Source organism: Bos grunniens, chromosome 19 (assembly GCF_055505025.1).
Source record: "Bos grunniens cultivar Pamir isolate PY7600 chromosome 19, Bosgru_T2T1.0, whole genome shotgun sequence".
In the NCBI taxonomy this organism is placed as follows: domain Eukaryota; kingdom Metazoa; phylum Chordata; class Mammalia; order Artiodactyla; family Bovidae; genus Bos; species Bos grunniens.
Genome location: NC_141183.1, coordinates 43,465,899 through 43,478,687, shown reverse-complemented (window position 1 = coordinate 43,478,687; position 12,789 = coordinate 43,465,899). Strand labels below are relative to the sequence as shown.

At 48.7% G+C, this 12,789-nt stretch overlaps 1 protein-coding gene across 3 annotated transcripts; it reads right to left on the bottom strand.

Moving 5' to 3' along the window:
* Nucleotides 1-702: 702 nt before the first annotated feature.
* PIGS (phosphatidylinositol glycan anchor biosynthesis class S) lies at nucleotides 703-12,469 on the bottom strand. Of its 3 annotated transcripts, none has more exons than XR_015148177.1 (12): nucleotides 12,410-12,469; nucleotides 11,993-12,132; nucleotides 11,799-11,910; nucleotides 9,318-9,407; nucleotides 8,842-8,933; nucleotides 7,268-7,475; nucleotides 6,595-6,737; nucleotides 5,440-5,554; nucleotides 4,044-4,303; nucleotides 3,285-3,385; nucleotides 2,444-2,654; nucleotides 703-1,801 (listed from the first exon to the last, which is right to left on the bottom strand). XR_015148177.1 is itself a non-coding variant. In XM_086360104.1 (12 exons), the coding sequence occupies exons 1-12, from the start codon at nucleotides 12,441-12,443 to the stop codon at nucleotides 1,526-1,528; spliced, it is 1,668 nt and encodes a 555-aa protein (XP_086216230.1). In that variant the 5' UTR covers nucleotides 12,444-12,469; the 3' UTR covers nucleotides 703-1,525. The 3 variants fall into 3 exon arrangements, 2 of the variants coding, with proteins under 2 accessions (XP_086216230.1, XP_086216231.1); XM_086360104.1 differs by having other exon boundaries at nucleotides 4,158-4,303; XM_086360105.1 differs by lacking the exon at nucleotides 8,842-8,933 and adding an exon at nucleotides 8,729-8,841 and having other exon boundaries at nucleotides 4,158-4,303.
* Nucleotides 12,470-12,789: the final 320 nt, after the last annotated feature.

Genomic DNA, 12,789 nt, shown 5'->3' with positions numbered 1-12,789 from the left:
TCCGGTCTCAGTTCAAATGTCATCTGCTCAGAGGCCCTCTCAGACACCTGGTCACTATCTGATCAGCCTGTTTTTATCTAATGCATCATCTGAAATTCGTTTCATTTGCTCATTGACCGGTCCTCCTACAAGACCAGTTCGGTGAAACTGGAGATCTTGTCTTTGTTCTCTATAATACCTAGCATTTAGTACAGTGCCCACTGCAGCTTGCACTCAACACAGTTGACCCTTGAACAACATGGGTTTGAAGTGAGTGGGTCCACCTATCTGGATTTTTTTTCAATAGAAAATACTACAATACTACACAATGGGAGGTTGGCTGAACACGTGGGTATGGAACTGCAGATAAACAGGGCCAAATATAAATTATCGCCTGATTTTTGAATGCACAGAGGGTAGGCATCTCACCCACTACGTTGTTCAAGGGCCAACTATATATTCTTTAGAATTTATGAATCAGTTAGTATCTGAGAGCTTACACTGCTACTTCTCTCCCAGACCCCCTGCTAGACAACCCAGGAAATTAGGAGGGACAATAGCCTACAATGTCTAGCCACCACAGGGCCCTCCAGGACAGGAAGGCGGGAAGGGCACCTGGCCAGGTGGAAGTAAAATGGACCAGTGAGCCCAGGAAGACAGACAGGAGGAAACCATGACTTACACACGAATGAAGAATGAAAGGTATGATCACACTTTGTATCATTCCAGTTCATATTCAACCAGTGTTTATTGAGAGCCTAGAATATGCCAGACACTTTCACAAGCTCATCACATTTAATCCTCACAACCACCCTGTAAGGGAGGTGTCATTAGTGCTATTTTAACAAAAGAAAAACTGAAGCTCAGAGAGGATTAAGTAGCTTATTCAAAGCTCCCCTGATATTAAGTCCAGAAGCAAGGGTTGAATTCAGACATGTTGGATCCCAAGTCCAGAACTCTCCCCACTGTACCACACTGCCTCTATAAAGGGATGAGGAAGGGAACCTCTGCCACACACAGCATCAGGCTGCACCCACCAAGTGTAGCCACCCAGGAGGAAGGGAGAAGGCCCCAGAGATGACAGGGGCCTGGCCCCTTCTAGAAGAGCAGTGCTAGGGCTCTCTCTGAGGGATCAAAGAGAAGCAGGAGGGGGGCCCTAGAACCCAGTCCAGGGCTTTTCCCTAGTGCTCCCCCTCAGCGCAAGAGGACTGTGAGGAACAGGGCAGAAAGACAAGCTGCCCCTGCTGCAGCAGGAGATAGTAAAGGGCCTTCAAGTTCAAGCCAGGTAAGGAGACCCAGATTGGGTCTTTTGAGGTTTGGGGGTTGGAGTGGGGGGAGGAGATGAAGAGTGGGAGCGACCTGAGCCACAAGAACAGGGAGGACAGGAAAGAGGAAACCCTCTTGGAGTGTTATACTTTGACTGCTGGAGTGGCAACAGAGCAGACTGGAGACAAATCATTTGTGGCAGGCCCCGTTATGTGCCTCTCAATCTAACACCTCCCCTCCTGGCTGGAAAGGAAGGCTTTCTACTGTGATGCCACCCCACTCAGTCTGTCTTCTCAGGCTTTTTCCAGGACTTGCGAGTCTCCAGGAAGATTTTGAACAGGGACAAGAGGATGGGCACAGCCATGGGCAGGAAGAGCGGGATGTAGATGGCAAATTTCTGGTCATCAGGGAAATAGAGGAGGTGGAGGAGTGAGGGATCAAAAAAGGCACGCTCCGAGGATGTCACAGCTTCCTGGCTGGCAGCGAAGGCAGAGGCCAGGTGCCCAGAGGACAACTCCTCCGCCGCCTTCTGGACTGCAGCTACAGCCCTGTACACCTAGGAATGGGCAGGGCGTTACGGAAAAGTCTGAGGCATCAGTTGGTAGGGAGGGATGGGAGAGGGCCCCACTGTGTCGTCTATCTACCAGGCAGGTTGCTTGAAGTTCACCCAGGATATATGGCAGCCAGTATAAAAGGGCCGGAGAAGGCAATGGCACCCCACTCCAGTACTCTTGCCTGGAAAATCCCATAGATGGAGGAGCCTGGTAGGCTGCAGTCCATGGGGTCGCTAAGAGTCGGACACGACTGAGCGACTTCACTTTCACTTTTCACTTTCATGCATTGGAGAAGGAAATGGCAACCCACTCCAGTGTTCTTGCCTGGAGAATCCCAGGGACAGGGGAGCCTGGTGGCTGCTGTCTATGGGGTCACACAGAGTCAGACATGACTGAGTGACTTAGCATAGCATAGTATAGCATAAAAGGGCCAGGGGTTATCTTCTTAGTGCCCATTTAACACTTCACACCCACACTGCACTCCTCCTGGGGAGCTGGCACTGCCCTCTAGAGGAAGCCTGGGCACTGAGGATGGCATGCCCACACACTCTCTGAATCTCAAATGGCTCTCTGCCTTCACCACTCCCTGGCTGTTGCTGGCCACTCCAGTCCTAAGCCACAGAATGCATCCCCTGCCTGCTTACCTCAGATGCCACATCGTCCTTGATGACAATATTGCTGATCTTGCCCAGAAGCTGGGCCAGGGAGGTGAGAGTGGTGGTGGCTGTGGCCAGGTTCTCCACGGACCGGGCCCAGAGCAAACGGTCTAACTCCCAGGTCATTATCCCTTCACTCTTAGGCCCAAAAAACAGGCATTTTGGAGGCAGCTGGGGCTGAGCAATCCCAAAGAGCAGCCTGTAGGAACAGCGCAGAAGATCAAAGGAGCAGAGACCACAAGGTGGGAGAAGATGGTCGAGATTCCTAGAGTAACTATCAAGATTTTCCATCTCACCCAGAACCACAGGGGTTGTAGGAAGCACCTCAGGGTCTTAGGGGGTGAGACGCAACCCTAAGCAGTTCCGAGCCCCAAGCTCCGCTTTAACCAATGATTTCACTTTTTGTTCTTGTTGTTGAAGTTTAGTTGCTAAGTCGTGTCCGACTCTTGTGACCCCATGGACTGTAGCCCGTCAGGCTCCTCTGTCCATGGGATTTCCCAAGCAAGAATACTGGAGTGGGTTGCCATTTCCTCCTCTAGGGGATCTTCCCGATCCAGGGATTGAACTCACGTCTCCTGTATTGGCAGGCGGATTCTTTACCACTGAGCCACCACGGATTCATAAGGCTATTTTTCCTAAAACAGTTTTTGTCAGCAACTAGTCTTTCTTAGGAGAAGGATGAAGGGATTCTTGGAAACCTTTCTTGGTTTCCTTGGGGCTCCAGGTACAGCCAAGGTATCCCTGCCAGGTAAGAGTTCACTCCAGGCAGCCCAAGAGGCAAGAGTCAGACTCAGCAGCCACGCCCCCAAGCGGATCCCCAGGGCCTCACCGCAACTGAGCCAGGAACACCTCCATAACCCGCATCATGTCCACCTCGACTCTCACCGGCAGCTGCGAGCCGTTGTAGGCTTTCGGGTCCACGTTGTATACCTGCAGGGGGCAACGAGGTGGCCTCAACATCACGCCAGGACCGTGCACAGCTCTGCCCCAGACCCTCTGGGGGCCATGAGAGAAAAGGAAGACATACTCTGTGCTCTTTAAAAGTGACAAACCAAATATGCCTGGGATACCTGCTACTACGAGTTTTATATACATGATCTCTACTATTATCAGTCATTTCTGACTCTGTGCAACCCTATGGACTACAGCCAGGCTCCTCTGTCCATGGGATTTTCCAGGCAGGAATACTGGAGTGAGTTGCCATTTCCTTCTCCAGAGGATCTTCCCGACCCAGGGATCAAACCCACGTCTCTCATATCTCCTGCACTGGCAGGCGGCTTCTTTACCACTAGCACCACCTGGGAAGCCCTATATCTCCATTACCCCCTCACAAATCTTATTAAAGAAACATTTGTTAAAAAAAGAAAATGAAATATTTGTATTCCAGAGTTCCTACCCATGAGAAACTCCCAATCTTACAGAGGAGACAGAGTTCCCAATCTTGTAAGACTCCCACAGATAGGGCCTAGATCTCAGTTACACACAGAATAGTCCTAAGTCAGTGCAAACTGCCAAGTGCAAAAGGGGCTGATTATAGCAACAGTGATGGAAACAAGAAGCAGTGGGACCGGCTGAGGAGGTGCCTCACCTCCCCGACCCACTCAGGCCGGGCCACGGAGGAACAGCAGACGAAACAGTCTCAGGGAATATCAGTCTGTCCCTGAACCTTGGGCTCTGGGCTCTGCACGGTGTGACCATTTACCATAATGCCACCCCAGCGGGGACTGTGGAAGGCGTTGGTGGCCACTGGAGCCCCGTCCTTGTCCTGAATGTACAGGGGGGAGTGGGCAAGCTCCGGAACGTAGAGGAGAAAGTTGAGTACGGGGTAAAGGGAGGCGGCGCTGGATCCTGGGGCACAAGAAGAAGGGGAGTCAGCACAGCAGGTTGCATCCAGATCTTAGTTCTAGGTCAGCCGCTGACTGCTGGGCACTCTGTACCTCAGTTTCCCCAGCTGATAAACACTAAGATATCCTCCGGGCCTGGGTGTCTGTGGTAAAGAACCTCAACATTTTCCCAACATGTGCCACTCCCCTGAAAGTACATTCCTGCCCCTGAATCGCCCCTCCTCCAACAGACCCCCACACCATACCCTGCCAGTGCCAAATGTCTAAGACAGCTTTCTGGCCCACTACCATATTGCACCCATATTATTATAACCTGTTCTTAGGCACAAGGATAAATCTGACCTCAGGTCAGTCCCTGCTTCATATCCTTCTGCAGCCAGCCACTCTTACCAGGTTAAAGTTCAGACATCTTAAAGTGCTAATCTAGTGCCTGCCTGCCTGCCTGGCCAGCCTCAACTCGGTCACTGTCTCAAAATTCATCCACAGTAAACTTTCCTGAGCTTCCAGAATGTCTATGCACTCTTAACTCTTTTGCCTCTAAGCTCATAGTGGCCTAGCCTAAAATCTCTCTCTCTGTAGACAGTCATGCCGTTAAGCAGTCCCTCAGACTTTGAAGGGAAGGAGGAAGGGAGGAAGGATTCACCAAGGCCTCTCGTGTTGCCCCTCCCACAGCCCTTGAAACATGCTGGCCTAACCCTGAAATTCCACAGCTAGTGATTTACTCCCCTTGGTTTGCCTCTATTACAGTTCTCGGTCAAACCTCCTCTTCCTAGGATCCAGCCCCAAAATGAAAAACTGGAATCCCAGCTTCAAGGTTCCTCAATCAGCAGAACTATTGACTCAAATTCCGCCTTCATGTACTGCTACTATTGTCTTTTCTTACAAGAAAGTGTGGCTGTATCTTCCGATCCATGTGTTTATAAAAAGTGCTGGGAATGCTTAATAAGTGCTTTTGGCTATGACCGTGTGGAAGTGGAGACTATCATGGGAAAGGAGCCTAAAAGCCCAGCACCTCCTCAACACTCTCGGACCAACCCAAACTGGGAGCCGTCACTACACACAACCCACTTCCCACCCCAGGCTGAGCCTACCAGGTCCTTCCCTGGCCTGCCAGAGAGACCCTCAACCTCAGGAGCTCACCCAGCCGGGACTCCACAGGGTTGATGACATGGGGGAGGCTGTGTGCGGCCAAGTAGTAGCTGGAGGAAGCTGAGTCAAAGCGGGGGTTTACCCCCAACACTGCATAGTAAAGAATCTGCAGAACAAAGAGGAAAAGCATGTTATTTTGTCTGTTGATCGATAGTCCAGTGTGTCCTCAAAAAGATAACAATTAGGCAGGGAAAATATGAGAGACAAAAATCAAGGCTTATGTATACCTATGTTTGATTCATGTTGCTGTTTGGCAGAAACCAACACAATTCTGTAAACCAACTGTCCTTCAATTTAAAAAAAAAAATTAAGGCTGAGAGAAAACAGGACTAGGGAAAAAAAATAACAAAGCTAAGGATAAAGTTAACACACTAAATCCATGCTTTGAACACATTATTTTACCAGGCTCTCCAAAAGCCTAAACAAAAAAAGAGCATAATTCAGTGTCCACAGATCAAATCAAGTCAGCTATTCAGAAGTAATTACTCCCACTACCAAGACCTGATAAAAGTGTCTCCCACGTTTTCCCTAAAAAGGACACTGTGTGATTCAGAAAACTACATTTTTCCCGTCTTTATTGTTACTATGTTAACGTCTTTCAGGAAGTTTTTTTTTGAACTGTTTTATACTGAAGTATAGTCAATTAACAATGTTGAGATAGTTTCACGTGGACAGCAAGCAAAGGGACTCAGCCATACATATACATGTATCCATCCTCTCCCAAACTCCCCTCCCATCTAGGCTGCCACATAACACTGAGCAGAGTGTGCTATACACTAGGTCCCTGTTGGGTTATCCATTTTAAAAACAGCAGTGTGTACACGTCAATCCCAAACTGGCTGTGTGTTTTTAAACAAATTTGTAGGATAGTAAAACTGTTGAATACAGTTCCAGAAGGAGCCATTAAGGAAGTTAGTTTTTTAACAAGCACTGACAAAATTCCCCAAGCTGGACACCAAGGAGGGAAAGCAGACCCCAGAACCATATACATACACAGGAATTTCCTAACCAACCAGCAAGCTCAAAGAGCCGGAAGAACAGACTACACTTGTAAAGGCTACATATCTATGGTAGGAAAGGATGGTGCAGGATGGCAAAGGGTGGTGTACCCAGGAAAAGGGCTCTTCAGCTTGTTCCTAGTCTCACCTGCGAGTCCACAGAGAAGTTGCCTGCTGCACTGAGGGCACTCAGGAAGGGCTGCACATAGCGCTGGACAGCCCCCTCGATGTCCCAGTGGACGTCATGGGACTTGGGGTCAGGGTTGAGTAAACTGAAGGTGATTTCATAGCCTATAGAAACAGGAGTCAGGGAAGCCAGGGCTTCCTATGGATCAAAGGCAAGCCTGTATCCCTGGCGAAGCTGCACTTGTTTCTCTCTGGAAGGGGCCTGATTGCCATCATGAAACCAAAGGGAGGATAAAACTGGGGTGAGGAACACTGAGTACTTTAAGAAAAAGATGAGAGACTTCTCTGGTGGTCCAGTGGCTAAGACTCTATGCTCCCAATGCAGGGGGCCTGGGTTCAATCCTTGGTCAAGGAACTAGATCCCCCAGGCTGCAACTAAGATTTCGCACAGCCAAATAAATAAACAAAAAATTTTTTTAAAGAAAAATGAAACTAAAACCTATGGTTGATTCATGTTGATGTATGACAGAAACCAACACAATATTGTAAATCAATTATCTTTCAATTAAAAATAAATACTTTTATGAAATCATAGAAGGAGTGAAGCATCTGCATGTAGATTCCCCTCCCACTCCAGTATCTCTGCATAATTCATTTCCTTCTTCCTTCCCCTGGCAAAAGCCAGGTCATCCTACCCAAGCTGGACTTGAGAGGCCGCCTTTTATCAGAGCTCCACTTGTCCTCAGGAAGGTGGTCAGCCAGGGCTGCAGCAAGAACGTCCTCAGTCAAAGACATGGCCTGGACTACCTGGATGATGCGGCGGCCGATGATGTTAAAGGCCTCCCGGTGCGTTATCCCCCGCACAACTGCCATCCGCTTGGGCCCAATGTAGCTCATCATGTCCTATGAGGGGCAAGCAAGGGACAGGAGGCCCACACAGGTCAGGGAAGAAAGCAGAGGAGCACTCTGGCTCCTGTCTTTGAGAATCTGGTCTTTTGCCACCGACCAGCAGGTCTGCACCTCTCTCTGAATTCACAGTGAACTAATTATCTCAGCATTTCTGAGCTATGGGGATATGTGAGTGTTTTCATTCATTTCAGTTCTCTTCTCCTTCCCAGTCGACACAGGTCCAGGCAACAGTTCTATCTCTGTGGGCTAGAAACTAAGAGATGGCACACTGAGCAAGAAGAAACAAACCACTGGCAAGTTTGATACCAGCAGACAGCACATGGCAAAGAGGCAAGTACAAGAATTTTCATGGCAGCATTATTCGTAATAGGATAAAACTGGAGACAATCCAAATGCCTGTTAGCGACAGAATGGATAAACTGTGATATGTTTATACAATGAAACATAAGGCAGAATTTTAAATGAATGCATTCGATTCAACTAGACATCATGAAGAACTCAAACATAAAGGTCGAGCAAAGTGAAAACTGGAGAAGAACATGCACTCTATTATGCCATTTACATAAAGTTCAAAAACAGGTAAAATTAAACACAGTGCTTATAGAGATATAACATGTGGTAAAACTTGAAAAAAAGTAAGAGAATGATACACACTAACTGTGGTCGCTTTGGGCTGAAAGGGAAGGGGTATAACCATGGAGATACACAGGGCTGTACTGTAGTTTGCAAACTGGGGGTGGGAAATGCATGTTCAGTAAAATTTTCTTTCATCTTTTTGTAATAATTAACATTTCATTATAAATTAAAAAATAAAGGACTTCCCTGATGGTCCAGTGGCTAAAACTCTACGCTCCCAATGCAGAGGGCCTGGGTTCGATCCTAGTCAGGGGACTAGATCCCACAGGCCTCAACTAAGTTCACATGCCACACACAACTAAAGACCCCGTATGCTACCACAAAGGTCAAAGATCTCACGTGCCTCGACTAAGACCCGGCACAAATACATAATATTTTAATAAATACATTAAATAAAATGTACCTGGTACAGCTCCCACTGAGCCTTTTGCTCAGTAAGTGAAAAGATCAATGTGTGGCTCATATTACCATCATAGCCCATTCCAAGTGGCTTCTTTAATCCTACTGACTTTTTCCCCCCCACTTTAAATTGGAACTTGTAACCATCTCCAAGCCTTGGATTTAGAAAGACCCAGAGTCAATAAAAACAATCCCTATTTTTAAAAAAATACTTGCGGACTTTTCTGCAGCAAATGGAAGGAATGGGCAATCCCACAACCAGGAGACTTAGGTGAGGACGAGCTGTAGGGAGACGGCCGGGCCGCAGCCTGTCTGCTCACCCTACCTGAGGGAGGAGCGAGCAGCGTTCAGAGATCACATACACTGTCAGGGAGCCCTCTGCTTGCTCCGATGGCTCAGCTAACATGGCTTCTGCCTCTGGGGACGAGAGCAGGGGGGTTACCAGGAGCAGAAAACACCATTCCCTCTCCCTCTGGCTCCCCCAGGACGCCTAGTCCATCACTCCACCTCCCACTCACACCCAGCTGACACGTGACCAGGTTTGGACCTCAGTGGCCCACGCTAGGATACAAGGTCTCTCACACCCAGCTTTCCCAGAGAGGTTCCCTGGTGGCCTAGTGGTCAGGATTCTGGGCTTTCCCATTGCCATGGCCCGGGTTCAATCCCTGGTCAGGGAAGTGAGATAGCCACAAGCTGCATAATGCAGCCAAAAAAAAAAAAGACAAAGTATGGAAACTACACACTTAGAGATCAGAAGGTAAAAGAGGGCTTCCTGTTAAAAATGATCACCCCTTCCAGTACCTTGTATATTGCCCAGTGACAAGGCCGCCTCCTCATGATCCAAAGCCCTCCGATAGGCCTTCTGGAAACGGCATTTGATTTTCAGTTTATCTGAGAGAAAACAAAGAGGCATAACGAGAAGAGCCCACCTTTCCAGCCCTAACACTGTCCAGCATCCTGGAGAGCAAGATGATGATATGCAGAGAAAGACCAAGAAGCTTCAGCCAGTTCTAATGATTTATGCAGACTGTGTGTGCATGCTCGGTGGTGTCTGACTCTTTCTGACCCCATGGACTGTAGCCCACCAGGCCCCTCTGTCCATGGGATTTTCTAGGCAAGAATACTGGAGTGGGTTGCCATGCCCTCCTCCAGAGGATCTTCCTGATGTAGGGATCAAAATCACGTCTCTTGCATTTCCTGCACTGGCAGGCAGGTTCTTTACCACTAGCGCCACCTAAAAAACCACGGATGATATAAATACATGGCACTCCACCTCGTCCACCTGCCAGCTCTTGCCTCTCCCTGTGAACCTTCAACCTGAAGTATCCTCCCCACAGGGAAATCTACTACAATATTCATTACAATAAAAAAGGTATAAGGAGGAAAACCATATGATTATTTCAATAAATGCCTCAAAAGAATTAAACTCAGTACACATTCTTGATAAAAAGAAGATGCTGGAATGGAGAGTCAGACATAGAGAACGGACACGTCAGGACTTCCCTGGTGGTCCAGTGGCTGAGATTCCACACTCCCAATACAGGGGGCCTGGGTTGATCCCTGGTCAGGGAGCTAAGATCCTGCATGTCAGTCACACAGGGCAACCAAAAGAAAAAAATATTTTTAGTTAAAAAAAAAAACCTGAACCTAATTTTAAACAAACCACTAGATCTATCAGTTTATAGGAAATAACGATAATGAATACGTTAAAAAAAATCTGCCAAATCCAGAATGTGAGATGTCCTAACAAACAAAGGACCTGGTTTCTCCAACAAATCAATGAAAAGAAATATACTGGAATGGGGTAGGAAGAGCTGATATATAATAAAAGAAAAAAGAGAAACTTAACAAAATGGAGGTCATAATGTTAGGATTAAATGAGGCAACACATGTAAATAAAGTGTTTCACCTAGTTTCTGGCATATAATGAACAACTAATATTAGTTATGCTAGTGTTATCCCTTCCTCACCTCCTCATTTAACCTGAATTTCTACACTTCCTTTAAAAATCTGTCTTAAAAATTACAACGCTCGGGACTTCCTTAGTGACGCAGTGGATAAGAGTCCACCTGCCAAAGCAAGGGACACAGGTTCGATCCCTGGTCCAGGAAGATTCCACATGTCACTGAACAACTGAGCCTGTGTGCCACAACTAATGAGTCTGTGCTCCGCAACAAGAGAAACCACCTCAGTGAGAAGCCTGCGCACTGCAATGAAGACCCAGCACAGCCAAAAATAATAAATAATGCGGAGGTTGTTTAAAAAACAATAAATGCTGTCTCTTAAAAAAAAAAAAAATTACAGCCCTCAAAACCTTCTCTACCTTTTTTTCCTCCCAATTATAGTCTCTTTCTTAAGTTCAGTCCCTGTTTCTTATATACTTATATACTTCTACATTGATTTCTATCTCTGTCTCTCTCCCCTTCCTATGGATTTCTTGAAACCATTATCAATTTCTTATTCATCTCTAAATTCCTGATACCTAGGGAAAGTGCTTCCCTGGTGGTTCAGATGGTATAGAATTAGCCTGCAATGCGGGAGACCTTGGTTTGATCTCTTGGTTGGAAGATTCCCTGGAGGAGGGCATGGCAATCCACTCCAGTATTCTTGCCTGGAGAATCCCCATGGACAGGGGAGCCTGGCAGGCTACAGTCCATGGGGTGGCAAAGAGCCCAGACACGACTGAGTGACTAAGCACACAAGAAAAGTCCCTCACACTCAGTAAAGTGTTAATGTTAAAATGAATAAGGCCTGTATACAAGTTCAAACTGATTCCAAATCCTGTGCTCATTCCACTACATCCCACATCCTCCTCTGTCCCCTGAGCATCACCTGCTGCTGATCAGGTAGCACAATTGTTTTATGAAAAAAACTGCCATGTTAATGGTGAATACTGAATTTAAAGCTTTTTTTTTTTTTTTCTTCTCAGCAAACACAGTGTTCATTTAGAGAGGGCTTTTAAAATAAGTTTTTAACCACTTTTTCAGGGTACCCATGCTCCTCCTGGGCTTCCCAGGTGGCACAGTGGTAAAGAATCTGCCTGCCAATGCAGAAGATGCAAGGGACGCGGGTTCAATCCCTGGGTCGGGAAGATCCCCTGGAGGAGGAAATGGCAACCCACTCCAGTATTCTTGCCTGGGAAATCCCATAGACAGAGGAGCTTGGCGGGCTTCAGTCCATAGGGTCGCAAAGGGTCAGACACACATACATGCTCCTCCTAGCCAACTTATCTGTGGACTGAGCTCAGACCAGAAAGACAGCCCTGATCCCCCAGGAACTCACACTTCAGAGGGATCTCTCTCTCATGCACAACGGTGAAAGGCAGCTTTTCCTGGTCATCCAATGGCACTGACTCCTGGGTAAACACTACAGTGACCGGCACCATTAGCCGCAGCTGCGGGAAGAAGCATCAGAGCCATCAGCTGAGTCTCCATCTTCCCGGGCTGTCCCTTGGTCCTCCTCCCCTGAGGTCTTACCTTCAGGGAATTCAGCCCACTGATCTGGGAGTAAGGCAACGGGGCCCGGTAGGTCTCCGTGGTCTTCCACCAGAGCGGCAACCCTAGCACGATGACCACCGTGGCGAAGAAGAGGGCGGCGCGCTTGCCTCGGACCACCTCTGCGGGGCACGGAGGGATCCACTGAGGCGCCAGCAGTGGGCTCGGGTGCCTGCCGCACCCGGGAGGCGGAGGAGCCCCGGCAACCGGTCCTCAGAGCCTCCCGGCCCGCCTTCCGAGGGATTCCCGGGCTAAGGGCCGGGGCCCGAGTCTGAAAGAATCCTGTCTGAGACGAACCCCGACCCCAGTCCGCGAGACCTCTTGCACACCACAGTCCCCACCCCTGCATTCCACCCTCGCACTCCGCGAGCCGCAGCCCCGACCCGAACCCCACCGAACCTAGGTCCGTAGCTGCAGCCCCGGTGGCCGCCATGCTTGCGTCCGGTCGCTCCTGCCGCTGAGGGGCGGGGCCGCGCAGGCCTCCCCCAATCGGAAACCCGCACGGAGGGGGCGCGCCCACCGCCGCGGTCACGACCAATCGGTAGCGGCACTCCGGCGGGAGGAAGCCTGCGAGGGGTAGGTGGTGATGAGATTCAGTTGTGTCCGATTCTTGCGACCCCATGGACTGTAGCCCCCCGGGCTTCTCTGTCCATAGGCTTCTCCAGGCAAGAGTACTGGAGTGGGTTGCCATTTCCTTCTCCAGCGAGGGGTAGGAGGGGTCTGCAAAGAGCCTCTTCTGGAATTGGAAAGGTGGCTGCCCCGGCGTCAACGGGTGGTTG

What these genes read in the sequence shown, in the direction of transcription:
- PIGS (XM_086360105.1), bottom strand. Translation starts at nt 12,443, where the DNA reads ATGGCGGCCACCGGGGCTGCAGCTACGGACCTAG. An exon ending in GAGAGAGATCCCTCTGAAGT is followed by an intron (nt 9,408 to 11,798) that starts GTGAGTTCCTGG and finishes GTTTTCTCTCAG; the next exon opens with ATAAACTGAAAATCAAATGC. An exon ending in GCCTCTCAAGTCCAGCTTGG is followed by an intron (nt 6,738 to 7,267) that starts GTAGGATGACCT and finishes CTGTTTCTATAG; the next exon opens with GCTATGAAATCACCTTCAGT.